Source organism: Fusarium venenatum (genome assembly GCF_020744135.1).
Source record: "Fusarium venenatum strain MPI-CAGE-CH-0201 chromosome Unknown EDB82scaffold_1, whole genome shotgun sequence".
In the NCBI taxonomy this organism is placed as follows: domain Eukaryota; kingdom Fungi; phylum Ascomycota; class Sordariomycetes; order Hypocreales; family Nectriaceae; genus Fusarium; species Fusarium venenatum.
The window spans coordinates 7,333,112-7,361,094 of record NW_027072129.1 but is presented as its reverse complement, the minus strand read 5'-3'; the positions used below and the strand labels follow the sequence as shown (position 1 = coordinate 7,361,094).

Sequence of the window (27,983 nt, the reverse complement as noted above, 5' to 3'; positions counted from 1 at the left end):
CATCTATCACTCTGCCTATCAACACCAAGCGCTCTATATGAATAAACACCATAGCTCTAACCCGCTAACTTATATCCGTCACTCGCTTGCTCTAAAAGGTCATCATTGGGAATCATCTATTCTAATCTCATCTTAACCAATTTTAGGCATCACCTATGAGACTGGATTAGGATATGGTTCTCAGACGATATCAAAAGACGTATATCACTTACCGCAGCATATTTGGGTGAGATAAAGAGCGCTTGCGCCTCGGCCACTATCGTTGGCTTCTCTCCAGGGTTGGCCAGCAATTCGATATGTCCTCTAACCCAGGCCTTGCGACCTTCCACCTTGTAGGTCTCTGCCCGCAGAACCAAGAAGCTTCCCGCTGGTGTCGGCTTGCGGTAATCAACGTTCAGGTTTGCTGTCACAGCAATGTTATGAGGAAGGGCACCAAAAGAGCAGCGTCCAAGACCCTCATCCAGCATCGTCGCTAAGAAACCGCCGTGCACGATACCAGGATGGCCGCACAAATCTTCTCCAACGTATGCCACCGACACGAGCTGTTTGCCCTCTGGCGCAACCCACGCATAAGGTGGCACTGGCATCTTTCCTTCGCCAATGAGCGCTCCGCCAGTCAAACTCCGACTTCGGTACGATCCGGGCATCTTCATATGTGGTCGTGATTCGGTGAGTTCGGGGTTCGCGCGAAGCTCTGCGATCAGAGGGTGGTTGTTGATGGTCTCCTCCACCATTTTTGCTTCCTCGTGGTTAGCGACGAAGCGTCGAAGGCTCTCTTCGTCGGAGTGAAAGCCCATGCCGTTCGAGTGCATTGTATACCAGGTTCCGACACCGCCAGCTGTGGTTGCGCCCACGCCGGCAACCAGCATGCCAGCTGCTCTCCTGAAAGCACTGCCAGCTGCTGCTGAAGCTGCTATAACCCCGTTTTGTCAGCATACCATTGCTTGCGAGTGTAAGTGCTTTTGAGCAGTGAAGAGGGGCACATACCTCCTGTCGCATAACCACGGGACGGTGTAGAGCGGGCAAACCGTTTGAAGGATTGCGCTGCAATACGCCCGCTACGACCAGCTTGTTGAGAAAACATGATCAAGTGTGGTGTGGTGAATATCGAAATGTACAAACAAAGAAGAAAAAAAGCGGAAAGGGAATCAGAGGAAAAGGAAGAAAAAAGTCGTTGTTGCGATGCCCCCGGCTTTTGATAAGATTTAAAAGGTAAACTAAAGTTATCGGCGATCCCGCTTTGCCTCGGATAGGAGGTCGACCTCGGTGTTAATGTAATTAAACGGCGCTTCAGCCACAAACCGTTTTACTGTTAAACTGTCAGTACTGTACATGCGCCAAGTGCAGATGACCTTGATAATCAACTGAAGATGCCATGGATATACTGAGTGCTAGGATTCCCCGTACCTGTGACGTGGACGTCGTCCAACCAGAATGGCTCAACAAGGGCTGTGAGACTTGATCTGTGTCTCTACAGGCCCATCAGAGGCCGCTGACGACATATGTGCTTTATGCCCGTATTGCCCTGTCTCATGTTGGTTTATACTGAATGGTATTTAAACGGTTGGATTGCTCTTCTTGTAGCTTCAATAACTTTGACTCACTAATCAACTATAATCACAAACAACTCACAATGGTACGGCAAACAAAGCAACCATGAGCCCGTATTAACATGCTGTACAGGCCACCGCTGAAACCGTCGATCTGGGCTCTGCCCACCCTCCCAAGGATGATGCCATTATTGCCTTTCAGGAAATCCTGCCAGAGCTGAAGAAGAAGCTGGTTCACCTCCGACACGACTACAACAGTACGTATTCAGGATTGATAATTGTGCAGTACAAGTCAAGCTAACGATTTACATTAGAACACGAACCAGAATACTTTGCTGCAGTTGTAAGCTATTCATATTTATTGTTCTCCTACTGCAAGCAATTGACAAGATATCTAGGAACATCTGTCAGATCATGATCTGGTTGGTTTCAGTGCCGACGATTTCGAGTCCGTCCGTGTTGCTACTTCAGCCTATGGAGTCCATCTCTTTGGAAAGCTTCGAATCCCTGCCATGCCTGACCCTTCAGGTCCAGCTTACATTCATTTCCGCGTCTTTATTGGCGGCGGCGATGAGCCCCCAAAGCTTCATTCCATTCACACTGAAGAGCGCGATGATTCCAGCGGCGGAAAGACGTACAGAGCCATCTTTACCAAGAACGATGAGCTGGAGTGGTTTGATACCTAATTAGAATAATAACGAGAATTTTGTTTGCGAGTGGCATAATACTTTGCCAAACAGCGTATCTGCCAATTTGCCTTTTTGACTCCTGAACCAATGTGTGTCTAGTACAGTCATATTTATCAAAACAAATGCTCTGCCCATACCATCTTCGGCCAACCTGCCTACATGTCCTCCTCTCCAGCCAAGAGCTCCGCATAATCGTCGACCGAGGCGAACATAGGAAGATCCTTGAGCTTCCTGCGCTTGGACTTGGGCTTCTCGCTCGGTGCCTCCTTAACTTCAAATCCTTCTTCATCCTCACTGATCAGGGCGCCGCCCATCTCCTCATCAGATCCCTCGATATCTACGCTCATGTCGTCATCATCCTCATCCAGCTCGCCATCCAGCGACATCGCTGGTGACTCGTCATCATCCGAGGCCATATCCTCATCATCCAGATCGAAGCCAACATCAGAGCCATCATCATCAGGATCAACACCAGGTTGGGTTGATACAAGTGCCTTCCAAACCTCATCCTCTTGCTCATCATCGGATCCAACATCCATGCCAGCCTTGGCCTTCTTCTTGGTCTCCTTGCCTTCCTTGTCAATCTGTTGGAAGTACTCGTGGAAGAAGACATCCTCAGCAGCAACTTCATCAGCCTTCTTCTTCCAGAAAGCAGAAGAGTTGACAGCAGTCGTGGCTCCTCCGGCTGCGCGGCTGCCCAGCCAGATGTCGCCAACATCCTTGGCAACTCGGAGAGGCTGCATGATAGACACACCCTTGGATGAGTCAGTAGACTTGGCGTTTCGGTAAACAAACTTGTCCAAGAATCGAATGAGCGAGTGGCTGTCTAGATCCGGCTTCAGTGACTTCTTGTTTCGCTCCAATATGGCCGCTGCGTAAACTGTAACTGAAGGATGATAGTGGCCTTGAAGGGGAATCTGATAATCATTAGCATTTCCGTCTCTATTCTCGGTTTCCAACTGTCCGAACTCACCACCTCCCACAAGCAACTTCGGTTGGCGTTGCTGTACTCGGGGTCTCGCTTTCGTCCATCGTATTTTTGCTTCTCATCCATGGCATCATCGCCCTCCTCCGGCTCATCCATCAGTGTTGACATATCGGGGAAAGTCTCGCGCAAATGGTCAACAACGTAGAGTAGTCCACATGTGAATGAAGGCTGGTGAAGACCAGTAATCTGAAGGATTCGCTTGGCAAATGCCTTGACCCGGCGGCTGTCTACGTCGTTCTTCAGCGCACGTAAAAGGAGGTTCAAGTAGAGCGCCTGCTTGGACGAGTTGACTAGCCGAGGGTCTAACAGAGACTCGTATAGCGTTCTGTAGAACCTGTCGTTTGCGATACTTCGCGAAGAGGATATTTGCTGGATCAGGAGAAGAGCCTGAATGCCTGTGTTGAAGTTGCCAGAGTGAGCAATCTTGAAGAGGGTGTCAAGATGAGATTCCATGCTATCGAACAATGTTATTATCATGCCGAAGAGAATTTTGAAGGAGTATTATCACTTACACAGTATCATTGCCCACCATGAAGGGAGCTGCACGGTTGACACCAGTCAGAATAGCAGACACAAGCTTGTCGGCAGCCTCGGTTTCTGGCTCTGAAGCAGCGGGCTTTGCGGGCTTGCCACTTCGGGGCCTTGGAGGTCGTCTACTAGGATGTCTATTATCATTCGGGTCCTTCTCTTCAACCTTCTCTTTGACCGGCTTCGAGTCGGTAGGTGCACTGATACCTAGAGATCCAGTCTTCAGAATGATTGTGAAGAGATCGAAGTAGATTCGCATGAGAGCCTCAGCCACGGCGGGCTCCTTGCTGCTAAGAATCGTCTGGTTAAGAGTATTGATGGCGTAGTACTTTGATCGGTGGTCCTGGGATGGGTGCAGCAGAATCTGCTGTTCTATCATTCGGACAATAATTGGCTTCATACCAGGGTGCGAGTTTTGCAGCTGAAGAAGCAGGTATGATGCTCGCGAGGAGATTTTACGGTCTCGATCACCTAGTTTGTTCACCAACAATCGGAGAAGATTGGATTCTTGTTCTGGCTTATCTTTAAGAAGTCCATAAACAAAGTCAAGTGCTCGAGTTCGCGAATACTCAATCTCGTCTAAGCATAGCTGTTCGAGGACCTGAATGAGCTTGAAGTAAGTCGCCTTCAGCCAATCTTCATAAGCCCAGACAATCAGATGAGCGGGTGTAATCTTTCCAGGTAGTGCGTTACCAGGAGCCCAGGGCTTTCCAGGGCTTCGCTGCAAAGTACCAATGAGGCCTGGCTGGTCGTGGAAAGCTCGAAGGCGACGATCGGAAGGCAGTAATGAACCGGGACCGAGCAAATCGACCAGAGCCCCAATAGCACTTAGTGCTTGTCCTCGACCCTTCTTCTTGGAGGCCAAGCTCATGAGAGCATCGAAAGCTCGGGTGTTGTGGACTGGAGATTCCTGAACGGCAAGAGTGAGTGCCGAGACCTTATCACTGAGAGTACCACTGGACATGATTGTGGACAAGAACTTGTGAGAAGACTTCGCAAAGACACTGGTTTCGTAATTGGTAGCGTCATTTGTCAGAAGTGTCTGCGCATGCTCCTTCAAGGCATCAAAGGCGAATCGGGGAGGGTTTGGCTCATCAGTGGTCGGGGTAGGCAATTTGCGCAGCTCGGCAGAATGCCAGTCTGCTCTGGGCTCGAAGGCCTATATTACTGTTAGTGGTCAGAAAAGTCACTCTGAGACAAACCGAACCTACCATATTGCCCTTCTTCTGCGCGGTTTCCTTGGGAGCCTCGTCCTCCTCGTCGTCGACATCTTCGAGATCATCCTCTTCGCCCTCGCCCTCGCTTTCCTCGTCAACTTCTTCTTCGTCGCTTGCCTCGCTCATCTCAACTTCGGCAAAGCCAAGCTGCTTGGAGAAGGCAGCAAGTTCATCCTTCAAGCCCTTGTCGACAGCCTTGGAATCCTTTGAGTTTTTGGCATCTTCCTCATCGTCAGAGTCGATACCCTGGATGAGCGCCAGATCACTCTCGTCGCCGCCGAGCGCCTTGATCTCTTCCAAGAGAGTCTTCTCGTCAATTTTCCCACTCTTCTTGTCGCCGGCTGCGTTGTCGGTATTTCGTTGTCTCTTTTGGTGCTGGTCGCCAGCAGCCTTGGTGGGAGGCTGTTTTCGCTTTCCTAGCTTCTTGTCAAGAGCGGAAGTCAGGTTCTCCAAGGCATTCTTGTCGAGATTCGGGCCTTTTGATGAGCTGCGAGGCCCTTTTCCTTTCTTTATAGGTTTCGCCATCGTGCAAGTTTCCTTTGGGGGTCGAGAACCTCGAATATAAATTCCCAATTCTTGATTCTGAAATGCAGATGCGCGCTTCAGGGACCTCGAACTTTTTTTTTTTCCTTTGGGCGGCGCATTTTTCTCAGTGCCCCACCTCCACTCTTCCGGGCGTACAGCGCGTCACGGGCGCTAGTTGAGAACCACTTATAGTATAGAGTACAGGCTCTTGGGCGATGACTAAGCTCAACTGGTGTCAGTCAAGCGGGAGCCCTCCCGAACAGAACATGGGAATCTATCAAACAGGGTCTTGAATCCATTATGATCGCTTAATTAGGTCGATTATTGGCCGTCAAATCTTGAAATCATGGTACTCTTAGGCCTCACCCGGACAAGTGGCAAAGATGTCTATAGGAGGTCTCTAGGTGTGCAGTTGCGAGCCTTCTCTATCTCAAGCATAGCTCAAGCCGTCTCAACTCGCTCCACCCTCTCAACAACATGGGTGCCAACTGGTGGCCTCGCTGCCAACGACAATGAGTGTTAGAAGGCTTTTGATCATGCTTTTACACTTCATATGAGCTAATTGAGTTGTAGTCGGTCATGGAAAGCTCATTCGGGGTGGTTTTCTTCGTCAAGTATTTTCAACCATGCTGTCATATCAAGCGGACACTGATACGTCTACCGGCAGGCTCACTCTGGCATCTTTCAACTACTTCCTCTAGGTCTTCGAGTCCAGGACAAGATCGAAAAGTTGATCGACAAGCATATGCACTCAGTTGGTTCGTGCATTGTTATCGACTTGGCATACACTACTAAACTATTCACACAGGCGCATCTCGCTTGTCACTGTCAACTATTTCATCAGAGGACCTTTGGCGAAGGAGTAATCGTCTGGACTCTGTTGCCCCCGAAGTAAGAATTGGAGGTATCCCCCAAGAGACATAGACTGACTTGGCTGCTCAGCTCTTTCGACTCAAAGATCGTAAAGACACTCCATTAATCCTGTCTCCCACTCATGAGGAGGAAATCACAACACTTGTTGCTGGAATCGTCAACTCGTACAAAGACTTGCCCATCAGGCTATATCAAATAAGTCTGTATGCCTGTGATCAGCGCCAATGCTGGCCTGCTAACTGGTCGTAGCTCGAAAATATCGCGATGAGCGCCGTCCACGCCATGGCTTACTCCGTTCTCGGGAATTCCTTATGAAAGATCTCTATACGTTTGATCTTACTACAAGCGAAGCTGTTGAGACCTACTGTCAAGTTTCTGCGGCCTACCGCGCCTTCTTTGCCGAACTCAAACTACCATACCTCATCGCTGAGGCAAGCTCTGGTGACATGGGTGGTGATCTCAGCCACGAGTACCACCTCCCTAGTGTTGTTGGCGAAGATTCCGTTGTCAGCTGCGATTCTTGTGATTACACTGCTAACGATGAGGTTGCTACTGCACGAATACCTCTTCCCACAGACAGTGCAGCGAGTGTTCCAGCATCCCAATTCCGTGTTTGGCGAGGCATTTCCAAAGACCGAAAAACCCTTGTCAATGCATGGTATCCTCAGCCGTCTGAAGGTTCTTCTGATAACGGCCCAAGCCTTCATACTATCAAATCAGTAGTCCCAGAACTGGATACTACCATTGAGAATCCACTATCATTATGGGGAGAATCATTGAAGAGTGGCGACGTTCAGATGGTCAATGTCATCGATGGCAACCTTGTTTCAAGCTTCGAAAGTGTCCGAAACGAGTTGCCATTATTGACCGAACCTCTCAAGTGTCACGGAGTGAGCTCTTCGACGATTGTAGGCTCAGACACTGGTGCGGGATTGAACCTAGTTCCTATTGCTGATGGTGATGGTTGTCCCCGATGCGACAATGGTACTCTGAAAATTCATAGGGCATTGGAATGTGGCCATACTTTTCAACTAGGCACTCGTTATTCGGTGCCTCTTGACGCCTGTGTTGATCTTCCACGATCAGGGCTGCCCGAGGCGGCTTTGAAAGAGGGCCTGACACCAGGGAGCCGTGTGCCCGTTCAAATGGGCTGCCACGGCGTTGGCGTTTCCAGGATCTTTGGCGCTGTAGCTGAAATTCTTGCCGATGAGCGAGGACTGAACTGGCCTCGCGCTATCGCTCCTTTCGAGGTTGCGATCATACCGTCAACTAAATTGGCTGACGAACCTTTGGTCATCTACGACACTCTTTCCAAGAATAATGGGTCACAGTCTGGCTTTGACGTTGTCCTCGATGATCGCAACCGATCATTTGGTTGGAAGATGAAAGATGCCGACATGGTGGGATATCCCGTTTTGGTGATCCTGGGCAAATCTTTCAAGGAAAATGGTATCTGCGAGGTCCAGTGTCGACGACTGTCAGTTAGAGATAATGTCAAGGTTGATGCATTGCCCGAATTCATCTCGAGTCTGTTGGACAAGCTATGAGCTGCTGGATGTAGATTATTGTATCATTACTGAGGCTATAGGCAAATGTATACTATGCGAGAGGCGTTATTTAAATACAGTAAAGAGTGTTTTACAGGCCGAAGCCAGGTGAATTTCAATGTTAAACTGATGCGGACAAACGTGAATTTGCGAATTGTGCAAATCCCTTTGTATGCCTGGTTACTACCTCAGTGCCTATTGTACCATAAACAGTGGTGTATTGCACCCCCGTTAGTAGAATTCAACAACCCCACGTCATAATATTTACGAAGCGAGACCATGGAGGGGCATCCAAACGAGCAATCAATTTACGACTTCAACAACGACCTGTACCAAATCGATCGATAACACAACAAAATGTCTGGAAAACAAGAACAAAGTAAGTTCCTATTACTTGACTCCATCCAACACACTCGGTCACTGACTTGTCCGCACCGTAGTCAATCTTGATACCCTGGAGCCCCAGCAGCTCGCTCAAGTAAAGAAGCAACTCGATGAAGAGCTCGAACATCTGACCACGTCGTTTGCGCAACTTCACGCCGCCCAGAACAAGTTCAAAGATTGCCTCCGATGCGTTAAGAGCAGGTCCGATGCTCCTGAAGGTGCAACATGTTCCTATCCCATCGATTTCCTCGTCTAGCGCTTGACACCCACGACAACGACCACTAACACATTCCAGGAGCCAACTCTGTACTTGTTCCCCTGACCAATTCACTATATGTCCGTGGGGAGTTATCAGATGCCGATACTGTGCTGGTCGACATAGGTACTGGTTTCTTGATTGAAAAGGTGCGCAATCCGCGACTTTGATAGCGCGCTCACTCACCGACCGTAATATAGAAACTCAAGTCCGCTGAAAAGTTTTACGAGTCCAAGGTCGAGGAGCTTGGGGTCAATCTGAAAGATCTCGAGGTCATCGTGCAAAGAAAGCAGACAAATGCACGAACGATTGAAGAAGGTAGGTCTATGATACGCATATCTTCTTTCTTTTAGTCAACACACAGCTAACGCAGGCTTGACTCAGTCCTGAGACAAAAGATTATGGCTAGTCAAGGACAGGATGAACAACAGGCCTAGGCGAAAATAAGTCAATGATACTATCCTCCTGGATTCTGCAGAAGAACAAAATAGACAGGCCCACGGAAACATCCCAGTCGATACAGCGTCGCCTTTGCGTGCTCACTACGGTGAGACGGCACCAGCACTGGCATCAGCTCTGTTCAGAAGGGCTTGGACCTCTAATATGGTCCGCATGAAGCATCCGAGCCTCGACTTGAGATCATTACCCTTCGTCCAAATATTCTCGAGTTCTTTCCCCCAATCTTTTCGTCCTCCCCTAGCGTAATTCACACTTTCTTCCCAGTGAGGAGCGTACAGTTCGATACCCCAAGTGACTTCAGGCTCATCATCTTGAAGTCCCTTCAATTTCTTGGTGACATCGATTTTGATCGCATAGCTAGACTCTTTGAACGGGACTGTTGCCCAAGATCTTGTATAAATCTCAGTGATCTGCTCGCCCAAACTCGCAAGTTTGGCGGTATTGACGTTTGGAATTGGGAGAAAGCTGTCATCATCTGGATTGAGGCTGATTGATACCTTCTTCGCCAAACCCTCAAACTCGGGTGGCACTTCAACTTGGTCCCAAGCATCGATTCGAAAGCTCCAATCGTACTGCCTGTAAAACAAATGTCAGTAATTCACCCCCAGCCATTTCTCAGGTAACATACATGTCAGGGGCAGCGACCATCCAGTTTAAAAGGGGGGATTGCTCTTGCCTAGTAGCTCGGACCATGGCAAGCTGCACACCTTTCCCGGAGGTGTAGTCTCCTTCGGCCTTGATGTCCAGCCCGTCAGCTTTGACAACCACTTCGCAGCCTTGCTTCATGTCGTTTACGTCGCTGCAAATTGCCTCTTCGGGCTGCATAAGGAAACGCATGAGTTGCTCCGGTTTTCCATCATCTTTAATTCTGGTTTTAAGTTAGGTATATTGGATAACGTCTGAGTTTTCAAGCCACCTCACCTAGAATAGAATATGGCGCCTCCACGTCGAGAATAGCCTTGCATGAGTTTGACGAAGTCGGCATAAGTGGACTCCTCTTGGGTACCCTTCTTTCGCTTGATAGGGGCCAGGAGTCCAAAGTTGACACGTAGCCCCATGGTTTTGTTGAGGGCCATGAGGCCTTCTGATAAAGAGGCAACATCTGAAGCTAACTGCGGCAAATGGTGGTCCATTGCAGTTGTATCACTGACAAGTTTGGGACTTGGTGAGAGAAAGGAAAAGCGAATGCCAAGTCCAACCCGTATCATGTCGTTAATTTGAGCATCGTTGGGTTTCTGAGAAAGGAAACAAACATCGGGAGTGCCTTGAGATAAACGCATATCACGGATTGCCCAGTTGATTGCTTCAAGTGCTTTTTGGAGACGGACCATGGATTCGCAACGAATGTCGAGTATGTTGGGTACATCGCGGGTGATATAGACCTGGTACTGCCTTCGGATGTCGTTGAATACCCGTGAGTCTTCAAGCCCACTGGGGAGTGCTTTGCTTGTGAGTACGTGCGTTACCTAAAGCACCATGTCAATGTCGGTTGCTTGAAGTGAGGCCTGTACTCTAATTCTACCTGGATCAGATCTTTGTCGGCCGGTGGACGATCAAGATACTCTGAATCCTCGGCCTGTCGAATTTTCTCCTCCCTATCCTGTCTCATGGATTTGCTCGTCGGCAAATGGTCATTTTTGGTCGACGCGAACTTTGCAGTTCTGGGAGGTCCGGCTAGGAGAGGAATGTTTCCTCTACCATGTTTGCCTCCTCCTCTCCCTCTTCCTCGATGCATGATGCAGTACCTAGAGTTAGGTACGATACTCTGTGTATGTCAGAAGTGCATGTCAAAGGAGGCCCGTTGTGTTTACCTCTGAGATTAGTCTTGATGAAACCGTTGTCGATTGTTCGGACTCCAAAGGCTGCGAAGGGAAGATGGAAAGAACAGGCACCAAGAAGGGAGGATGGGTAGGAGCATGATATGGCAGTGAATCACAGCCAGTTTCTGCCTCAAAATGTGCTTGGAGGGCAGGTGCATTAGTAGGAAATCTTTCCGTCTGCCATCTGCATGGCACTTGCACTGCTTTCGGGTACTTGCTTTCCTATTTGAAGAGTTCCCGCTCCAACCCAACCGCTTCACTTCTTATTTCGTCTAGGTATTGCAGAAATAAAAACACAAAAAGGAGCCCAACTACCACACTTTTGGGCGTATGGGCTGAACAAACACCTAGTTTACTTGGGATATGTAGAGTAATACCATGTAGCTTGCAATGGCAACAGTTCTCACCCGCTCAGATTCTCACCAGACTGCCTTCCCAGAGACTTTGAGATGCATGCGTATCAATAAACAAAAACTCGGTTGGTTGGGCTTGTCAACAAAAGTGTTGTTGTTTGGTAAAACCAATCCATATGCATATTATGAAATTTTCAGTTGGCAAATAAATCGATGTCCATTGCTTCAATACCTACTACCTGCGCACATTAGGGTGGAAGACGATTTCAATTCTAGGTCCAGAGTGACCTGACATAGCTCGACAACAGAAAATTGTGGTAGTAAGTGAAGCTGAAGAATATGCACTTTCAAACTCTACCCAAGTGACACAATTCTGGTTATATTGTGGTATTGATAATGGTCTGATATAGAGAGTGTGGTTAATACTAGATATAATTCATCACAAAATAAGTGAATGATTTCGCCACAACTGAGAAAGAGAAGAAAAAAATGGATCTCCTATTATAAAGTAAGTAAAGCCAAATTCTTCCAAAACATCGTGTAGAAAGTTGAAAAGGGGGGATGAGTACCTATGTCAGTGGAAAGGGGTCGCATACATACTAGGTAGGCCTTTAGGTTAGGTGTCTGACACGACCCGGTACGTGCATACACCCTAGCAACCACCCTTATTCTTTACTTTCAAAGGTAGGTTCGTCGCGTTTCCCACGACGCGTGCATCGCTGCGACAGCATTAATCCTCAACGACGGCTAGATAATGGCATGTATCGCTTCAGCAGAAAAGGCACAACGCCAGTTACCTCAACCCCCCCAAGAATTATCCGACGACGAACTTGCAAGCGACGAACCGAGCTGGGAATGGATCTATAACTCTACTCCAACGGCCGAACGGAGCGATGAGCCTCAGGGTGACAGAAAACGAAGAAAAGTGGTTGGGGATAGAATCGTCGGAGCCAGAATTGGCCAATTCGAGTGCCGAATCGGAGATGTTCTCATGCTCAAGGCCGATGGATCTAATGAAGCATGGGTCGCTCTGGTTTGCGATTTCGTCGAGGATGACGGAGAGGGCGAGAAAGCAGCCAACTTCATGTGGTTCTCAAGTGAAAGGGAGATTCGAAACACGGACAAGAAACGAACCGACTTCTACCCAGTAAGACATAAGTTTTGTAAGACTGCTGGGCTCAACTTAACCACCTCTCTAGAACGAACTCTACCTCTCCCCGTCTTGGGACATCAACCCCCTAGCGTCAGTCAATGGCAAAGCCAAGATCATGTCTCACGATGCCTTCCTTTCCAGATACCCCCAGGGTCGAATTTCTAAAAGCCACCCAGACTATGGTAAGGCCTTTGTCTGCCGAAGAGGTTGCAACACTCGTACTGCAACCTATACGGACGAATTCGTATGGGAGGAAATATATAGCGGCGAGGATGACCTCTTTGCTTTGATGGATAGAATTAAGGCCGGGACAAAGGCTACACGACGTCGCCGTAAAGCTCGAAGTCCATCACCTACCGATGATACATATCTTCCTCCCCAGGTCCCACAGACTCCGACCAAGACCGGAAGGGGTTCCGTAGCAGCGACGCCGACTTCTCGGAGAAGTCAAGTGACACCGGGCTCCCGTGCCAAAAGGTAGGTTGAATATCTAGATGTGTCGGAATAAATTGCTAACAGCGCACTTTAGGAGTGCAAGCAAGAGACTTGAGTTTACACCATTGGCAACGCGTAAATTGTCGCCAAGTCAAGTCGAATCTTCGCCATTCCAAATAGCACGATCTCGCCTACATGTTTCCTCAGTTCCTACCAGCCTTCCGTGTCGAGAAGGGGAATTTTCTCTGGTATACTCTCATCTTGAGGCTGCTATCTCGGATGGTACTGGGAATTGTATTTATATTTCAGGTACGCCTGGAACAGGGAAAACGGCAACAGTTCGCGAGGTCGTCTCAAGACTCGAGGAATCTGTGGGGTCTGATGAGCTCGATGACTTCATTTTCGTCGAGATCAACGGTATGAAGATTACGGATCCTCATCAATCATACACTCTCCTCTGGGAGGCCCTCAAGGGGGAACGAGCTAGTCCAGCTCAAGCTCTTGATCTCTTGGAGAGGGAGTTCAGTAATCCTAGTCCTCGCCGTACTCCTTGTGTAGTACTCATGGATGAGCTTGACCAGCTGGTTACGAAGAATCAGGCTGTCATGTACAACTTCTTTAACTGGCCTACCCTGCGGCACAGTCGTCTTATCGTCCTGGCAGTCGCCAACACTATGGACCTTCCGGAGCGAACGCTGAGTAACAAAATCAGCAGTCGTCTAGGTATGTCTCCAAATCCACCATATATGATATAGTCATCACTCACATACATAGGTCTCACACGCATCACTTTCCCTGGTTACAACCACGAGCAGCTCATGAAAATCATCCAGTCACGATTAGAAGGAGTGCCTGGGAACATCGTAGACCCAGATGCCATTCAATTTGCTAGCCGAAAGGTAGCCGCAGTCAGCGGTGACGCTAGAAGAGCCCTTGACATTTGTCGACGAGCCGTCGAGCTTGCCGAGGCGGACGCCCCTATAGATCCCACAACTCCAAGCAAGCGAGACCCCCAAACACAATCAAAGGGTTCGGGCCGCGTCACCATTGCAACAATTAAAAGGGCCATTAACGAGGCCACCACTAATCCTATTCAACAGCACCTTCGCAGTCTCCCCCTGATGTCCAAACTCGTCATGGCAGCTCTCTTGCTGCGTATCCGAAGAACGGGGTTGGCCGAGACGACATTTGGTGAGACCCTCGACGAGATACACAAGGCCAGTCTTCGACCTCCCCCAGCGCTCCCTGGCGTTGCGGCAGTCCTCAATAGCGGTCTAAAGGGCACAATGACGAGTGGGCAGCGCCCGATGATCCGCCCTGGACACATTCACACTGCGGCCCTCGAGTTAGTAGCGGCCGGTCTAATTAACCTCGAAGCTCAACGTGCCGAGCGATCGAGCAAGCTCCGCCTTTCCATTGCAGACGATGAAGTAAAATTGGCCCTCCGCGACGACGGGGACTTAAAGGCCTTGGGTATCGGTGTATAAAAAACTGTAATATAGAGCCAACAAAGCGGCGTCTCGGGACAATACGTCATTAATTGAAATGCCACTTTATGCGCCTTAAAATTTCCTCCGAGCCAGAGTTGGCTTCCATTCGAGAGGATGCGACTCTTCTGTCGCTGTCTCATCCTGCTTCCAGATTTTGACTATCTATGCATTAGCAAGCGAACAATTAACATTTGAGGTGGATATGGAGCATACTTGTTTTGTCAGCTTCACCGCAAATCAGACGTAGTCCGGAGCGGTCGAACGTTGAACTCATAATGCCTGCCTCGGCGTCGAGAGAACCAGGTTGGGCTGTGGTATCGAGAGACTGAAATCGGTGTCCAGTCTTCCAGTCCCAGAAGCTCATGGATCCATTATCTCCTAGTTTCAAGGTTAGCTCATGGGTCACATTTCCCGAATTACAACACTAACCTCCTGTGAAAAAGACATTCTGCTCATTGACGCTCATGGTGTTGATGATGGCATTATGGCCCTCAAAGTTTTGCATGAAAGCTCCTTCAGGGCACTTCCATTGCTTCACGCTGCCGGTACTGCCACTGGCAAATGTAAACTCCGAGGGATGTGTGGCCAGGGCTCGAACACCCTTCTTGTGGTGGGTGAGCACACCCATGGTCTTTCCGGCCGCGAGGTCCCAAAGTCGTACTGTTGAGTCCAGCGATCCGGTAATAACTTGAGGATCCGCCTCTTGACAGACAAGATCGGAGACAGTCTGAGTGTGTCCCGAGAGGACATGAATGTTGCTCCTGGTCCGCATATCCCAAACACGAGCAACACCATCTCGACCGCCAGTGACAAGAACATCAAGTGTAGGATGCAGAGCCAGGGTGTAAACACCACTTAGATGGCCGTGATAGTGGCGAATAACCTTGTTTGTCTCAAGATCCCAACATTTAACCATTTTGTCTTCACCGCAAGAGAAGAGATACGGGTGACGGGGAGACACAGCAAGGCCACGTACTGTGCTGATGTGCCCAGTGAGTGTCAATTTCAACGAGCCGGTCGCCAAATCCCAGATCTTGATGGTTCGGTCGCCAGCACCGCTAGCAAACCACTTGTTTCCAGGCTCGACGGCTAGACTGCGTACCCAACCTAAATGTCCTGATATGACTCTCATCAGCTTCCATGGCGCGTGCCATTCGGGTTTTTGTTGCATCATATTCTGAGTTCCCCGTGTCGTAAGGGACATGTTCTGTGGTGTGCTCTCGTTCCTAGCTGCGGATGCAGACGCCTTGCCTGAGCCGGGCGCGCCCTCAAGAAGCTTCATGGCAGGTCGAGCCAGCGCTCCAGCTTTAGTCTTCTTTCCAGGTTGTTTAGTCGGAAGTTTCGCAGTGATTGAAGGCGGTAGGGTCTCGATATCGGCATATTCGTTGCGAAAGCGCCGTTTCATGATGGGATCTTCAGACGCGTCGTCTAGTTTCTGGCGCTTGGTGTTGGTCGCTTGAGCGTGTGAGTATAGTGTTCTCGAAACGGTGGCATTTTGCGCAGCGAGTGCGCCAAGCTGCAGCGCATCTTGTGGTACTTCTGGTGTTTCCATTACGTATGTGCGGTGGTTCTTGCGACCGAGGGAAAAGGTGAATGTTCGTTGGAAAAAGTTGTTAAAGTCTAGAGATGTCAAAAGTTGCGACTGGAGCGTGTAAATGCTGGATTGCCGCGTGTGGCGCAGAAAGCGAAACGCCACAGTTTGTGGCTAACAGCTTTAGCTCTGTACTCTTGCTCTTACAGCGACTGCCTGAGCCTGTGGTGTACGTAAGGTATTGCACTGCGCATACCTACCCTACGAACAAGCTTTCTATCGATGCTTTTAAGTGAGATTTTTATCACACCACATAACTTTTATCATTAAATATTCTTTTCTTTGGCTACCTGTTAGAAACAACAAAATGGAAAGTGAAGATAAATACCCCCTCCATACAGCTGCTCGTGAGGGGCGAGGTGAGTTACCGCTCAGGTCTAAGGCCAAGATTGACCAATACTTACTGACAAGCACAGTCCCTGTAGTTGAAGGATTGCTCAAGGTCAGCACTCAAACGTTCACAGTCGAGACATGATATTTATTTGATTGGTAGTCGGATCCTAAACTATCGCAACGCAAGGACAATGATGGTCGGTATCCTATTCACTGGGCGGCCTCTTCCAACAACTTCGAAATTGTCCAATTGCTAGCCAACCAACGCAGTTTCGATGCTGACGTCCAGGTAAGTTGTACACTGCGGCACACTCGTCGTACAGCAGAAGGCAGAGTTGACAATCAAAGGACGGAAGTGGATGGTCTCCTCTTATGATTTCAGCTAGTGTTCCCGAAAGTGAAGCTGTTCTAAAGCTCATCATCTCTAAAGATGCCGACGTGAACCTCAAGAGTAGGACCCCTATTTGTGCTCCGTATTTGATATTGCAACTAACTGTACCTCGCAGATTATACTGGCCAGGTAAAGCTTCCAAACCTTTCTAGTCTAAGCCATTTGGGCCAAGATCTAATGCATGTTGAATTGTACAGACCGCCCTTCACTTCGTCGCCTCCAAGAAGAACCTCGACATTGCTCGTATTCTGATCGAGAACGGCGCATCTACTCGGGTTCGCGATCGCAGGGGCCAGTATCCTATTCATCGTGCAGCCGCTGTTGGCTCTGTGCCAATGGTGACCCTCCTTCTTAAAAACAGAAGCCCGCTGAATCCTACTGACAACGAGGGTTACACTCCTCTTCATCATGCCATTGCAGAAGGTCACGGTAAGTTGAAGCCTCACTGTTACCCCAAGGCATAAAGCAACTGCTCACAAAACCCTCCAGGAGACACTGCAGTCGCCCTTCTTAAAGAAGGTGCAGACTTTACCCTCAAGAATAGCGCAGAAGAGCTGGCCCTGGATCTTGCTCCTGACAAAGAAGTATGTAAAAAACAAAGTATTCCAGGCTTTTTCTTCCTGTAGTATATCAAAATCTGTGTCTAACCTCTTGTCAACAGGTTCGCCGATATATCTTGCAAGGTGCTGAACGTGAGGGTATCGAGATGTCAGGGTAGTCAGGAATTAGTGTTGGAAAATGAAGAACAAGACAGACACTACAACCAGCGCAAGTCCAAATTGCGTGCCGAAGCAACAAGACAAAAGAGGAAGAAGAAAAAAAACAAAGGAGTCCACCTTTTTCTTATTTCATCACTGTCCGCTCTACCAATTCGCGATACATATCCTTAACGTCCTGAACATCAGCTTTCAGCTCCTCTACAAGCTCGCTCTTCTCACCCAACATCTCCAACGTTGTTTGGTATCGGGAATTGATGTTCTCCACCTCTGTTTCTAATTCTGTGACTCGTGCTGTGGCGCCCTTCTGTGTTTCCAACTCCGTCATGAGGTTCACAATGTCAGACCGTGCCTCGTCTCGTTGACTGCACACACGAGCCATCTCTTCCTTGGCAGCTACCTTCTCGGCTTCTAGTCGTCGAATCGCTGCACTCATTCTCTCGACGAGCTGTACCGAAGGACCAGCGCCAACCGTTGACACTGAAATCATGTCCTGCGCCATATTTCGAGGAGAAGAAGGATCGCCATCCTCGAGATCGTCACGATCTGGCGGTGGTGACGCCGCGCGAGGGGACTCGCTAGGTGGCTCAAAGGGTGAAAAAGGAGGTGGTGGGGGCATCATGGGCCCAGTTGTGGACAGGGCACTTGGCCGAGGAGGCTGACTGGACATTCTTCGGCCAAAGAAGAAGCCTTCGCCTGCACTATCGGTTTGGCTCCCAGGGGTAGGTACCCGACGTGGCTGTCTGCCTGGCACAGGGAGACCAATAAGGTCTGAGCTGAACGTTCGGGCTACGGAAAGTAATGGAGAGTCAGGTCTGCTTTGAGACTTGGGTGTACTTATGGCAACATCATCTGCCCATTGTCGTCGCTCAGCCTCAGCGGACACTTCTCTACTGGCAGCTCGCTGGAGCTTCTCGAGGTCGCTGCGGGCCTGCTCGAGTGCTGTTTCGGCACTCTTGTGCTGGGTTCTAAGGGTAGCGAGTTCCTCGCGGCATACCTCGAGCTCTTGTCTAGCGGTTGCAAGAGCTGGACTAACATCTTGTAATTCATCTTCAAGACGCTTGCAGCGGCTGGCCTACGGGTTGTTAGAACCATCACTCTTCGCTGTTCGAGCCCAACTTTCAACTTACCGAGTCGCGAGCCTTCTTGCGCATTTCCGACTCTCGCCGTTGCGCCTCGTCTCTCTCCTTTTCAAGATTGGCCGCCTTTGTCAGGAGTGATGTTTCAATGCCTTGCCAGTTCTCACTAGCTGAGGCATACTGCGACTGAAGGGTTTCAATATGTCGTATCAACTTGATGTCACCTCCAGATCCTGCCGAAGCCTCCTCCGCCGCTACTCGCATGGCCTCGAGCTTACTCTCAGCCGCTCGAAGTTCCAGCTTTAGTTCTTCCTCGACATTGCGGCCGCGCTCTACTGCCCGGTCTAGCTTCTCTTGCCACTCAACTTCTGTAAGGCGCAGCTTCTCGACCAATGCCTCCTTTTCTGAACGCAATGTAGCGATACTACTTTCGAGTTCCTTCTGCCGTTTCTTTTCAACATCTAGGGCCTTGTTCAGGGTCTCAGTATGAACGGCCAGGGCTTGTTCGGCATTTGTTTTAGATTCCTGTTCCAAACGTCGATAGGCTTCCTCTCCGGCCTTCTTGTCCCTTTTGAGTGCATCGATCTCTTTTTGAAGTGCGGCACTAGCCTTCCGAACCTCCTCATTCCTCTTCTCTTGTTCTTCCTTGCTGTTGATTCGACTGCGTAGGGTCTCTGCTTCAATCACGGCTTTCTCCTTGTCCTTTTTAAGCTCACTGACCTGCTTCTCGTTTTCGGCTATTTGCAGCCGCAGCTTACGGACAGTTGTGCGGAATTTCTGCTCCGAGGTAGAAAGCTTTTGCCCTTCGTCCATTAAGAGTGCGATCTTTTCGTCCTTTTCCGCCAACTTGCGTTCCGTGCTACCCGCAGTGGCCGAGTTTGCAGCCTGCTTAGCTGCATCTGCAGCATTCTTGGAAAGATATTGTAGCTTAGCCTGCAAGGAGTCGATCTGCTCGATATATTCTTGAATCTCTTCCGACCGGGTTTTGTCAGTTTGGCCGGACTCTGGTTCTTTTTGTGGTGGTTCCTCGGACGCAGCCGTAGTCTGTACAGTCTCCGTAGCTTCAGAAACATTAGGTTCATAGTCTAGAGACTGTGGTTGCGCTTCAGTGTTGTCTGCGCCTTGCTGCGCCGAAACGGTTTGAGGTTCTGTGTCGGGCTGTGGTTCTATTATAGTTGGTGTCGTGATTTCTTGCTTAGCATCTTGTCCGCCTTGATTCGTATCCAGAGTATCTTTGGAGTTTGTTGGTTGTGATTCTACATGAGTAGAGGATGGCTCGACGACGACGGGTGTCGGCTCAGCGACCGGGTTTTGGTATTCTGTAGGCTTTGGCTCTGGCGTATCTGTACTTTGTGTCGACACAACGGGCTCGGTGCTGGCAGGCCGTTCCTTGTCTACGGAGCCACGAGCAGTGTCAATGGAGCTACGTGGAGAAGACTGTGAAGTTCGCGATGCGATTGCTTTGGCCAGCCTGGCCTGTAGTCGGTCATTGGCTCGATTCGTCTTTGGAACTGCAGCTGGAGTTATTGGCCAAGTCAGCATGCGACAATAGCTCTGGTGTTTTCAAAATGAGTATTCAAAAGGAGTTGACGCACCAGGGGTGGTAGGTTTGGGACTCGGTGATGGGGCTGGCGGTGCGACCTTCATTCCCTGTTGCTGTTCATATTGCTGCGATGACTGTGCGGCCTGTTGTTCCTCGTCGAGTAAGTTGTCAAGACGGTTCTCGACACCTTCAAAGGCTGAGGAGAGAAAGGCACCCCAGCGCGACCCTTTGCCAGGCGCAGTCATGACGAGAATAGCCAAGTCGTCGGGCTACAGCTTGTCGTTTGTCAACTGACTGCGTATCTGCTAATCGTCACCTCATCGATTGGTCGGAGGCGTGTACTTATGAGCGGGGCGAGCGCAAGTACTTGGAGGCAATTGTGATAGTCGGGCTGTATTTAGTTGTAGCTTTCACTGAGCGTGGTTGTTCACAGGGAAGCGTTTGTACAAGGTTGAGGTGTCGTCAGCAAAAGCGTCATGTACTGGGTACCTAGATAGGTAGTTAGTGGGTGGTGAGTGGAGTGAGTAAAACAGACAGACGACAAGGGAGGATGTAATTATAATTTGGATGAGACAAACAAATACCGACTAAGTATCTACCTACCTAGGTAGTTAGGTAGATACTGTACAGCATGGTATCTGCGTTGCAGCACGCTATGTAGTAAAAAGTGATGTTGAGTGAATGATCCGATCCAATACCTCATTATCGTCCAAACCTGGTGTAAGTCGGCAGCGTTGGCAGATGTCAACCGGGAATTGGATGGGTTTCGAAACTTAACACAAGCCTTGTTGCACTCTATGCCTACAGCGATATTGTGCTCTCTCTTACGTTTTGAACAGAAAACAATAGCACTAAGATGTTGCATAACACCAGTACGCTCTTTTCGCTTTAGATAAACAAACTATTTTTTCCAAATTCTTACTCTGCTTCTTGGGTATACATGTCGTACAACAGCCCTCCTGGGCTACTAAATATAAATAGATGGATAACAAAACCGAATACAAAAACCGAATACATACACCAACAGCTACATCATACGTCCACATATCCAATATCCAATGCTTAGACATCCTCGATACTCCGTTCCCATGTGTCGCTAGTAAAGCCACGCCAAATCCAAACACCGGTCGACCATGTTGGTGTCATATTTCGTATATAACGTGGTTGTGATACTGAAGCAAAGAGCAAAAAAAAAAAAAAAAAAAAAACCTAGATAGAAACACGCTCGCTCGAAATGAATCTCATGCAATATTCGTTCGTTCACCCGTCATCCATCATCTCTTGATCTTCTTCCACCAACTCGTGCGAGGAGCCGCTGCCGTATCCACGACGTTTGAAGGTCGGCGGGTATGGTGTCGTTCATCGCTACCTTCAGATCGCCTGTCGCGATGGCGACCACCTCGTTCCCGTTCTTCACGTCTTGCTCGTCGCTTTCGCCTTTCTTCAGCCTCATCTGGCGTCTCGTCGGAATACTTGGATCGGTGTTGAGCTCGTCGAGCTTCACGCCGTGCCATCTCGTCATCCTCGTCTTGTTCTCCGCTGGCATCACCAGCTTGGGGAAGATCTGGCGGGGGCGGTGCATCAACGTGCTCTTGAACCCACGAAGAGGTTCCGAGATGTGGCCAAGCTGGCTGCTGCATCTCCTCATGTCGTCGTGGCCTTCGCTGATGACCTTCAGCTTCATCAGTAGCTCGAGCGGCTCTTTTGGCTTCTCGACGACGACGACGCTCATGCTCATCTTCGGATGGATCGACCGGTCGAGGTCGCCGGCGCTCGCGTCTCGCAGCTCGACGGGCTTCTTGTTCCTCTTGCTCCGCGGCAGCTGCAGCCTCTTGTTCTCTACGTAAGCGCCTACGCTCTGATCTTTGGGCTTCCTTCGCTTCTTGTGCTCGCTGCAGTTCCTCCTCTGCTTGCTGCTCCTCTTGAGCTCGTCTTTCCTCTTCGCCACGTTGTCGAGCAGCACGACGCTCGGCCCTGCGTGTGTCTTGATCCTGCCTTTGAGTATCCGCCCCCTTCTCACGTTGTCGACGTCGCTCTCGGCGCGCCTCGTCCTTGGCCCTACGCGCTTCTTCTTCAGGATCGACTCGTTTAGCTTTGCGTGCAGCCCGTCTTGCTTCTCGGTCGGCATCAACGATTACTGCGTCACCATCCATTCTCGCAGTGCGCAGGGCTTCATCGTCAGTTGTCGCGTATGTACTGCGACGTCGGAGAGGGTCGGGACGCTCGTTCTTGGGTGTTCTCAGGCCACTGAAGAGGCCAGCAAAGCCCTTCTTTGAACCTCGTGGCAGAGCATGATCAGTGGGAACGTCAGGTTCCACCATAACAGGTTCCTCGTCCCGAGATTTTCTATCTCGGCGGCGACGATCGCGCAAGCCAGGCGTGATTATATCATCCGCCATGGCCATATCTTCGTCTTCGCGGGATCTTGTTTTATGGGACCGGCGGCGCTCGCGTCTATCATTTGCGAGGTCAGGATCAACCATGATGACATCGTCGTCTTCGCGCGATCGAGTCTTCTGTGAGTGACGGCGCTCATATCTCTCTGGCACAGGGGCAGCGCCAGACATCATAGCATCATCATCCTCACGGGATCGTGGTTTACGAGATTTGCGGCGACTGCCTGGCTCTTCGTGCACAAGCATCTCTTCAGGGGGCGGTGAAACAATTCCACGAGCGGCTTCAGAATGACGGCGCTTGCTGCTCACGCCATCTCTTCTCTCGCGAGTCGAAGCTGAGCGTGAAAGAGATGGTTTGCCGAATGGAGCAGCCGTCCTAGAATTCTTCTCAACTTTGTCGGACGAAGACCCCTTCGATGATGTCTTTTCCTCCCGTCTTCTGTGCCTGCTTGACTTCTCCTGATAGTACTCGTCTGGTTCTTCACGCGGAGTCGCTCCCCATTTGCCCCATGGCGCCCCTTCGCGGGTAAGTTTTGGTCTTCGAGACTGCTTCGGCTCAGGTGGAGGCGTCAATGGAGGATCTGGAACCGCTGGCGGTGGAGGAGCATCGCGTCGGGATCTGCTCTTTCTGCTCCTTCTGTCCTTCTTTGGCGACAAGTCAATGACTTCAACAATCTCGTCGTCCATAGGCGCTTCAGCTTCAACTTCTTCAGGGGCTTCTTCAGGGGCAGCCTCAACCTCTTCTTGATCAGACTCTTCAGCAACGTCGTTATTTGCGACTTCAGTTGGCTCCTCAGCGGCATCTTCATCGTCTTCCTCTTCGTCTTCCTCTTCGTCTTCCTCTTCTTCAGGTGCCTTGTCAACCTCGGCTTCTGCAGTAGCAGCAGCCTCCTTTGCAGCAAGCTCTTCAGCCCTCTTTGCAGCGCTGTCTTCAAGAAATTTAAGTCGATCTGTATCCTTTCTGCCCAGCCTGCCCTTTCTTGACTTCTTGAACCGAAGAGAATCAAGCTCTGCTTCCTCGGCCTCAGCAATAGCGGCAGCCTCAGCATCTCTGGCTGCAGCTTCTATGGCCTCGCGAGCTGCTGCCTCCTCTGCTTCTCTAACAGCTACTTCATCATCATCAGCGGCACCGTCTTCATCATCTTCCTCTTCACCGTCATCGTCGTCGTCCTCTTCTTCTTCCTCCTCCTCCTCCTCCTCCTCCTCTTCCTCTTCCTCTTCCTCTTCTTCTTCAACTTCATCTACCTCGGCTTCAGCAGCAGCGGCAGCCTCCCTAGTAGCACGTTCCTCAACGCGACGAGCCGCGTTTTCTTCCAAGACCGCGAACCGTTCTGTATCCTTTCTGCCTAATCTGCCTTTTCTGGCCCTTTTGGCTTTTAGTGACTCGAGCTCGTCTTCTTCAGCCTCAGCAGTGGCAGCTTCTTCTGCTTCTCTTGCTGCAGTTTCCTCCGCCTCTCGAGCTGCTTCTTCCTCAACGGCAGCATCGTCTTCATCTTCCTCCTCCTCCTTCTCTTCCTCCTCTTCCTCCTCTTCCTCCTCTTCCTCCTCTTCATCTTCATTCGGTTCATCGTCTTCGACAGGCTCGTCGGGTTCGTCTTCCACAGCGGCAGCTTCCTTGGCAGCACGTTCTTCAGCGCGACGGGCCGCGTTTTCTTCCAAGACCGCGAACCGTTCTGTATCCTTTCTGCCTAACCTGCCTTTTCTTGCCCGCTTGGCTTTCAAGGACTCTAACTCCTCTTCTTCAGCATCGGCAATCGCGGTCTCTTCAGCTTCTCGATCTGCGGCCTCTTCATCCTCAGCTTCAGCGAGATCCTCCCCCTCTTCCTCATTAGCAGGCTCTTCGGCCTCTTCAATGACCTCGGCTTCAGGATCCTCTTCGGCAGCTTCGAATTCGGCTTCCGCAATGGCAGCAGCAGCCGCAGCTTCTTTGGCAGCTCGCTCATCTTCGCGTCTAGCAGCGTTTTCTGTCAAGATCTCAAATCTTTCAGTATCTTTCCTGCCCAGTCTACCCTTCTTGGCCTTTTTCTTAATCAACGCTGCTAGCTCTGCTGCTTCTTCTTCAGCAATTGCGGCTTGTTCGGCTTCATCGATCTCATTTGAATCATCTTCAGGCTCTTGGTCGGCTTCAGGCTCGGGTTCAACTTCGGGCTCGGCTTCCAGTTCAGCTTCCGGTCCAGGCTCAGGTTCAGCTTCTGGTTCGACCTCAGCTGCTGCGGCTTCTTCAGCTTCTCGGGCTGCGGCTTCCTCATTACGCCTAGCGGCATTATCTGTCAAAACCTGGAACCTTTCCGTGTCTTTGCGACCCAATTTGCCCTTCTTAATCTTCTTCTTAGTTAGCGATGCCAACTCAGCCTCTTCTTCAGCAATAGCTGCAGCTTGTGCCTCTGCCTCCGCCTCCGCGGCGGCGGCAGCGACGGCGGCATCCTCTCCATCGGGTTCAGCAGCTTCCTCAGCTTCAGGCTCATGCTCCTCAGCCAATTCATCTTCGGCATCGACAAATTCGTCATCCTCTTCCTCTTCAGCAGGAGGGGCCTCCTCTGCTGCCTCTGCTGCTTCCTTAGCTGCCTGCGTCTCAGCACGTTTTGCTGCGTTGTCCATCAGGATATTGAACCGTTCTGTATCTGAACGACCTAGCCTACCCTTCTTTGCCTTTTTCTTGTTCAAAGCAGCAAGCTCTGCCTCTTCCTCTGCAGCAATAGCTTGCGCCTCTGCAGCAATAGCTTGCGCCTCTGCAGCAATAGCTTGCGCCTCTGCCTCGGCGGCTTCTTTCGCAGCAGCGTCTTCATCGCCGGGATTCTCCTCGGGCTCGGGTTCGGCAGCATCTTCAGTCTGTTCAAAAGCTGGTTCTTCGAGCTCGACCTCGGCTTCCTTAGCAGCCTGCTCCTCCGCACGCCTGGCTACGTTCTCGTTCAGAACATCAAACCGCTCGGTGTCCTTTCTACCGAGCTTGCCCTTTCTAGTCTTCTTAGCGACAAGCGCAGCTAATTCGGCTTCTTCTTCTGCTGCAACAGCAGCGGCTTCGGCTTCGGCAGCGGCTTCAGCTTCGGCAGCCTCTCGTGCGGCAGTATCTTCATCATTGTCTTCGGCAGCATCTTCTAGTGCATCCTCAACTACAGCTTCTTCAGCCTCAGCTTCAGCCTCAGCTGCTGCTTCTGCTGCTGCTTCTGCTGCTGCTTCTGCTGCTGCTGCCTGGACTTCAGCTTCCTTAGCGGCTTTCTCTTCGGCGCGTTTCGCAAGATTCTCGGTCAGAAAGTTGAATCGTTGTGTATCCTTGTTCCCAAGTCTTCCTTTGCGCGCCTTCTTTGCTTCAAGAGACGCAAGCTCGGCCTCTTCTTCAGCAGCCATAGCAGCGGCTTCATCGTCAACGTCGGGAGCCGGATCTTCAGGAACCTCTTCGACAAGTTCCTCGACGTCAGGAGTTGGTTCTTCGGGTTCTTCGAATTCTACTGGGGCTATTTCTTCTTCGGCAGGGTCCACCTCGGTAACAGCCTCAGCTTGGCGAGCAGCTTGTTCTTCGGCTCGTTGGGCAGCATTTGATGCTAGCTGATCAAATCGCTCCGTATCTTTACGTCCCAGCTTGCCCTTTCTTGTCTTTTTAGCAGTTAATGCAGCCAGTTCAGCTTCTTCTTCGGCAGCAACGGCAGCAGCCTCGGCTTCAGCAGCCTCTCTTGCAGCGGCTTCTTCAACTTCTTGGGCAGCTTGCTCCTCGGTAGCCTGGGCATCTCTAGCGGCCTTGCTGTCCATAAGAACATTCAGGCGGTCAGTATCCTTGCGTCCTAGTTTGCCCTTCCTTTCCATTTTAGCTTCGAGTGCAGCTAGTTCCTCTTCTTCTTGCGCAATCACCGCTTCAGCTTCAACTTTTGCAGCTTCCTTTTCAGCCTCTGCAGCTGCTATAGCTGCATCAGCTTCTGCGGCCTCTCTTGCAGCTATCTCTTCGGCTTCTGCGGCGGCAGCAGCCTCTGCAGCAGCAGCCTTATCGGCTTCTTTAGCAGCTTGTTCCTCGGCTCGTTTAGTAGCATTCTCGGTCAAGACGTTATAACGATCGGTATCCTTTCTACCCAGCTTGCCTTTCCTTGCCTTCTTTGCATCTAAGTCTGCCAACTCTTGTTCCTCGGCAGCGGCGGCGGCATCATGCTCTTCGGGGGGCGCTTCCTCTTCCGGCGGTGCCTCTGGAGCATCTTCAGGGGCTGGTTCTTCAATATATGCAGGGGGATCTTCAATGACTTCAGACTCAGCTAAAGCAGCAGCTTCTTCCTGAGCAGCCTTCTCAGCTCTCTGGGCAGCATTATCGGCAAGAACGGCCAGCCGATCGCTATCCTTCTTGCCTAGTTTGCCCTTCTTATTTTTCTTGGCAATAAGAGCTTGCATCTCTTCTTCCTCCTCAGCAGCGATGGTAGCAGCGATAGCAGCAGCCTCAGCAGCAATGGCGGCCTCTTCATCATCAGCTTCAGAAGCAGCAGCGTCATCGAACTCATCCACAAGAGGGTCCTCAACTTCAGGAAGAGCCTCTTCCTCAGGCTCAGGCTCAGGCTCAGGCTCGGGTTCAGGTTCGGGTTCAGCTTCAGGTTCAACTTCGACTGCTTCGGCAGCCTTCTCAGCTCTTTGGGTAGCATTCTCAGTAAGGACAGCAAATCTATCGCTATCCTTCTTGCCAAGCTTCCCTTTCTTGTTCTTCTTGGCGACCAGGGCAGCCAGTTCAGCTTCCTCCTCAGCAATAACTGCAGCCTCCGCCTCGGCAGCCTCTCGAGCGGCGGTTTCCTCTATAGCAGCGGCCTCGGCAGCGGCAGCCTCTTCAGCTTCGGCAGCGGCAGCAGCGGCAGTGGCTTCCTCCTCGGCTGCTTTCTCTGCCCGAGTGGTTGCGTTTGCAGTAAGAAGATTAAAGCGGTCAGTATCCTTCTTCCCAAGTTTACCTTTCTTCTCTTTCTTAGCTACCAAAGCAGCAAGCTCAGCCTCTTCTTCAGCGATAGCAGTTGCATTTGCATCAGGATTATCACCTTCAACAGGTAACTCATCCACTGGAGGTTCTGGGGGGGTTTCCTCGGCTTCTACTTCGGGTATAGTCGTTGAATCTTCAGGCTGTTCAGTGACTATTGCTGCTTCCTGAGCTCGCCTTTCTGCATTTTCAGTCAAGATTGCAAATCGTTCGGCATCTCTCTTAATAAGCTTGCCCTTCTTGGCCTTCTTTGTCGTTAATGCAGCTAGCTCGGCTTCCTCTTCAGCAATGGCAATGGCCTCAGCTTCACGAGCCGCTGAGACTTCTGCTTCGGCGGCTTCTGCTGCAGCAGCTTCTTCTGCGTCTTTAGCAGCCTGTGCCTCAGCTTCCGCAGCGGCGGCAACAGCTGCCTCTTCTGCCTCTCTCGAAGCTTGTCGTTGTGCGGCATTCTCCGTTAGAATGTTAAATCGTTCCAGATCCTTCTTGATTAGCTTCCCTTTCTTAGCCTTCTTGGCAACAAGAGTGGCCAGCTCTGCCTCTTCGTCGGCAATAAGGATAGCCTCAGCTTCGCTTGCTGTTAAAGCTTCAGCTTCGGTGATTTGTGCTGCTGCCTCGTCAGCGGCTGCAGCTTCGGCTTCAGCAGCCTCTCGTGCAGCATTCTCCTCGGCTTCTTTGGCGGCCTGTCGCTGAACGGCATTTTCGTTGAGAAGGTTATACCGATCTGTGTCTTTCTT

The 27,983-nt window shown here is 50.5% G+C and overlaps 11 protein-coding genes across 11 annotated transcripts; 5 read left to right on the top strand and 6 right to left on the bottom strand.

Moving 5' to 3' along the window:
* Positions 1 to 132: 132 nt before the first annotated feature.
* EDB82DRAFT_521200 (HotDog domain-containing protein) lies at positions 133 to 1,084 on the bottom strand (the record flags this gene model as incomplete). Its single annotated transcript, XM_025729634.1, has 3 exons — positions 133 to 153; positions 213 to 913; positions 988 to 1,084. 3 exons carry the CDS (start codon positions 1,082 to 1,084, stop codon positions 133 to 135), a joined length of 819 nt encoding a protein of 272 aa, XP_025588839.1.
* Positions 1,085 to 1,633: 549 nt separating this feature from the next.
* Positions 1,634 to 2,236, top strand: EDB82DRAFT_471934 (uncharacterized protein; the record flags this gene model as incomplete). The annotated part of the gene is made up of 4 exons (XM_025729635.1): positions 1,634 to 1,636; positions 1,684 to 1,807; positions 1,865 to 1,893; positions 1,949 to 2,236. The coding sequence occupies 4 exons, from the start codon at positions 1,634 to 1,636 to the stop codon at positions 2,234 to 2,236; spliced, it is 444 nt and encodes a 147-aa protein (XP_025588840.1).
* A 66-nt stretch (positions 2,237 to 2,302) lies between these two features.
* Positions 2,303 to 5,646, bottom strand: EDB82DRAFT_489322 (CBF/Mak21 family-domain-containing protein). Its single transcript, XM_025729636.2, has 4 exons — positions 4,967 to 5,646; positions 3,740 to 4,914; positions 3,213 to 3,681; positions 2,303 to 3,156 (listed from the first exon to the last, which is right to left on the bottom strand). The coding sequence occupies exons 1-4, from the start codon at positions 5,495 to 5,497 to the stop codon at positions 2,395 to 2,397; spliced, it is 2,937 nt and encodes a 978-aa protein (XP_025588841.1). The 5' UTR covers positions 5,498 to 5,646; the 3' UTR covers positions 2,303 to 2,394.
* A 97-nt stretch (positions 5,647 to 5,743) lies between these two features.
* On the top strand, positions 5,744 to 8,137 carry EDB82DRAFT_489315 (uncharacterized protein). Its single transcript, XM_025729637.2, has 6 exons — positions 5,744 to 6,015; positions 6,071 to 6,111; positions 6,165 to 6,255; positions 6,306 to 6,388; positions 6,440 to 6,569; positions 6,620 to 8,137. Exons 1-6 carry the CDS (start codon positions 5,844 to 5,846, stop codon positions 7,915 to 7,917), a joined length of 1,815 nt encoding a protein of 604 aa, XP_025588842.1. The 5' UTR covers positions 5,744 to 5,843; the 3' UTR covers positions 7,918 to 8,137.
* A 137-nt stretch (positions 8,138 to 8,274) lies between these two features.
* EDB82DRAFT_521196 (Prefoldin) lies at positions 8,275 to 8,994 on the top strand (the record flags this gene model as incomplete). Its single annotated transcript, XM_025729638.1, has 5 exons — positions 8,275 to 8,296; positions 8,358 to 8,519; positions 8,597 to 8,706; positions 8,758 to 8,875; positions 8,942 to 8,994. The coding sequence occupies 5 exons, from the start codon at positions 8,275 to 8,277 to the stop codon at positions 8,992 to 8,994; spliced, it is 465 nt and encodes a 154-aa protein (XP_025588843.1).
* Positions 8,995 to 9,099: 105 nt separating this feature from the next.
* EDB82DRAFT_521195 (uncharacterized protein) lies at positions 9,100 to 10,751 on the bottom strand (the record flags this gene model as incomplete). Its single annotated transcript, XM_025729639.1, has 4 exons — positions 9,100 to 9,592; positions 9,645 to 9,884; positions 9,938 to 10,482; positions 10,539 to 10,751. The coding sequence occupies 4 exons, from the start codon at positions 10,749 to 10,751 to the stop codon at positions 9,100 to 9,102; spliced, it is 1,491 nt and encodes a 496-aa protein (XP_025588844.1).
* A 1,125-nt stretch (positions 10,752 to 11,876) lies between these two features.
* Positions 11,877 to 14,428, top strand: EDB82DRAFT_72812 (P-loop containing nucleoside triphosphate hydrolase protein). The gene is made up of 4 exons (XM_025729640.2): positions 11,877 to 12,336; positions 12,389 to 12,819; positions 12,872 to 13,500; positions 13,552 to 14,428. The coding sequence occupies exons 1-4, from the start codon at positions 11,944 to 11,946 to the stop codon at positions 14,262 to 14,264; spliced, it is 2,166 nt and encodes a 721-aa protein (XP_025588845.1). The 5' UTR covers positions 11,877 to 11,943; the 3' UTR covers positions 14,265 to 14,428.
* Positions 14,403 to 15,903, bottom strand: EDB82DRAFT_489297 (WD40-repeat-containing domain protein). Its single transcript, XM_065608352.1, has 2 exons — positions 14,697 to 15,903; positions 14,403 to 14,645 (listed from the first exon to the last, which is right to left on the bottom strand). The coding sequence occupies exons 1-2, from the start codon at positions 15,817 to 15,819 to the stop codon at positions 14,452 to 14,454; spliced, it is 1,317 nt and encodes a 438-aa protein (XP_065465744.1). The 5' UTR covers positions 15,820 to 15,903; the 3' UTR covers positions 14,403 to 14,451.
* Positions 15,904 to 16,351: 448 nt separating this feature from the next.
* EDB82DRAFT_72714 (ankyrin repeat-containing domain protein) lies at positions 16,352 to 17,363 on the top strand. Its single transcript, XM_065610039.1, has 6 exons — positions 16,352 to 16,480; positions 16,548 to 16,642; positions 16,698 to 16,711; positions 16,780 to 17,011; positions 17,072 to 17,166; positions 17,244 to 17,363. The coding sequence occupies exons 1-6, from the start codon at positions 16,467 to 16,469 to the stop codon at positions 17,298 to 17,300; spliced, it is 507 nt and encodes a 168-aa protein (XP_065465743.1). The 5' UTR covers positions 16,352 to 16,466; the 3' UTR covers positions 17,301 to 17,363.
* EDB82DRAFT_72789 (TATA element modulatory factor 1 TATA binding-domain-containing protein) lies at positions 17,209 to 20,412 on the bottom strand. The gene is made up of 3 exons (XM_065610040.1): positions 19,973 to 20,412; positions 18,429 to 19,888; positions 17,209 to 18,373 (listed from the first exon to the last, which is right to left on the bottom strand). Exons 1-3 carry the CDS (start codon positions 20,163 to 20,165, stop codon positions 17,426 to 17,428), a joined length of 2,601 nt encoding a protein of 866 aa, XP_065465742.1. The 5' UTR covers positions 20,166 to 20,412; the 3' UTR covers positions 17,209 to 17,425.
* A 694-nt stretch (positions 20,413 to 21,106) lies between these two features.
* EDB82DRAFT_489279 (uncharacterized protein) lies at positions 21,107 to 25,024 on the bottom strand. Its single transcript, XM_065608351.1, is given in 3 exon segments — positions 21,107 to 23,150; positions 23,163 to 23,496; positions 23,839 to 25,024. The coding sequence occupies 3 exon segments, from the start codon at positions 24,912 to 24,914 to the stop codon at positions 21,195 to 21,197; spliced, it is 3,366 nt and encodes a 1,121-aa protein (XP_065465741.1). The 5' UTR covers positions 24,915 to 25,024; the 3' UTR covers positions 21,107 to 21,194.
* Positions 25,025 to 27,983: the final 2,959 nt, after the last annotated feature.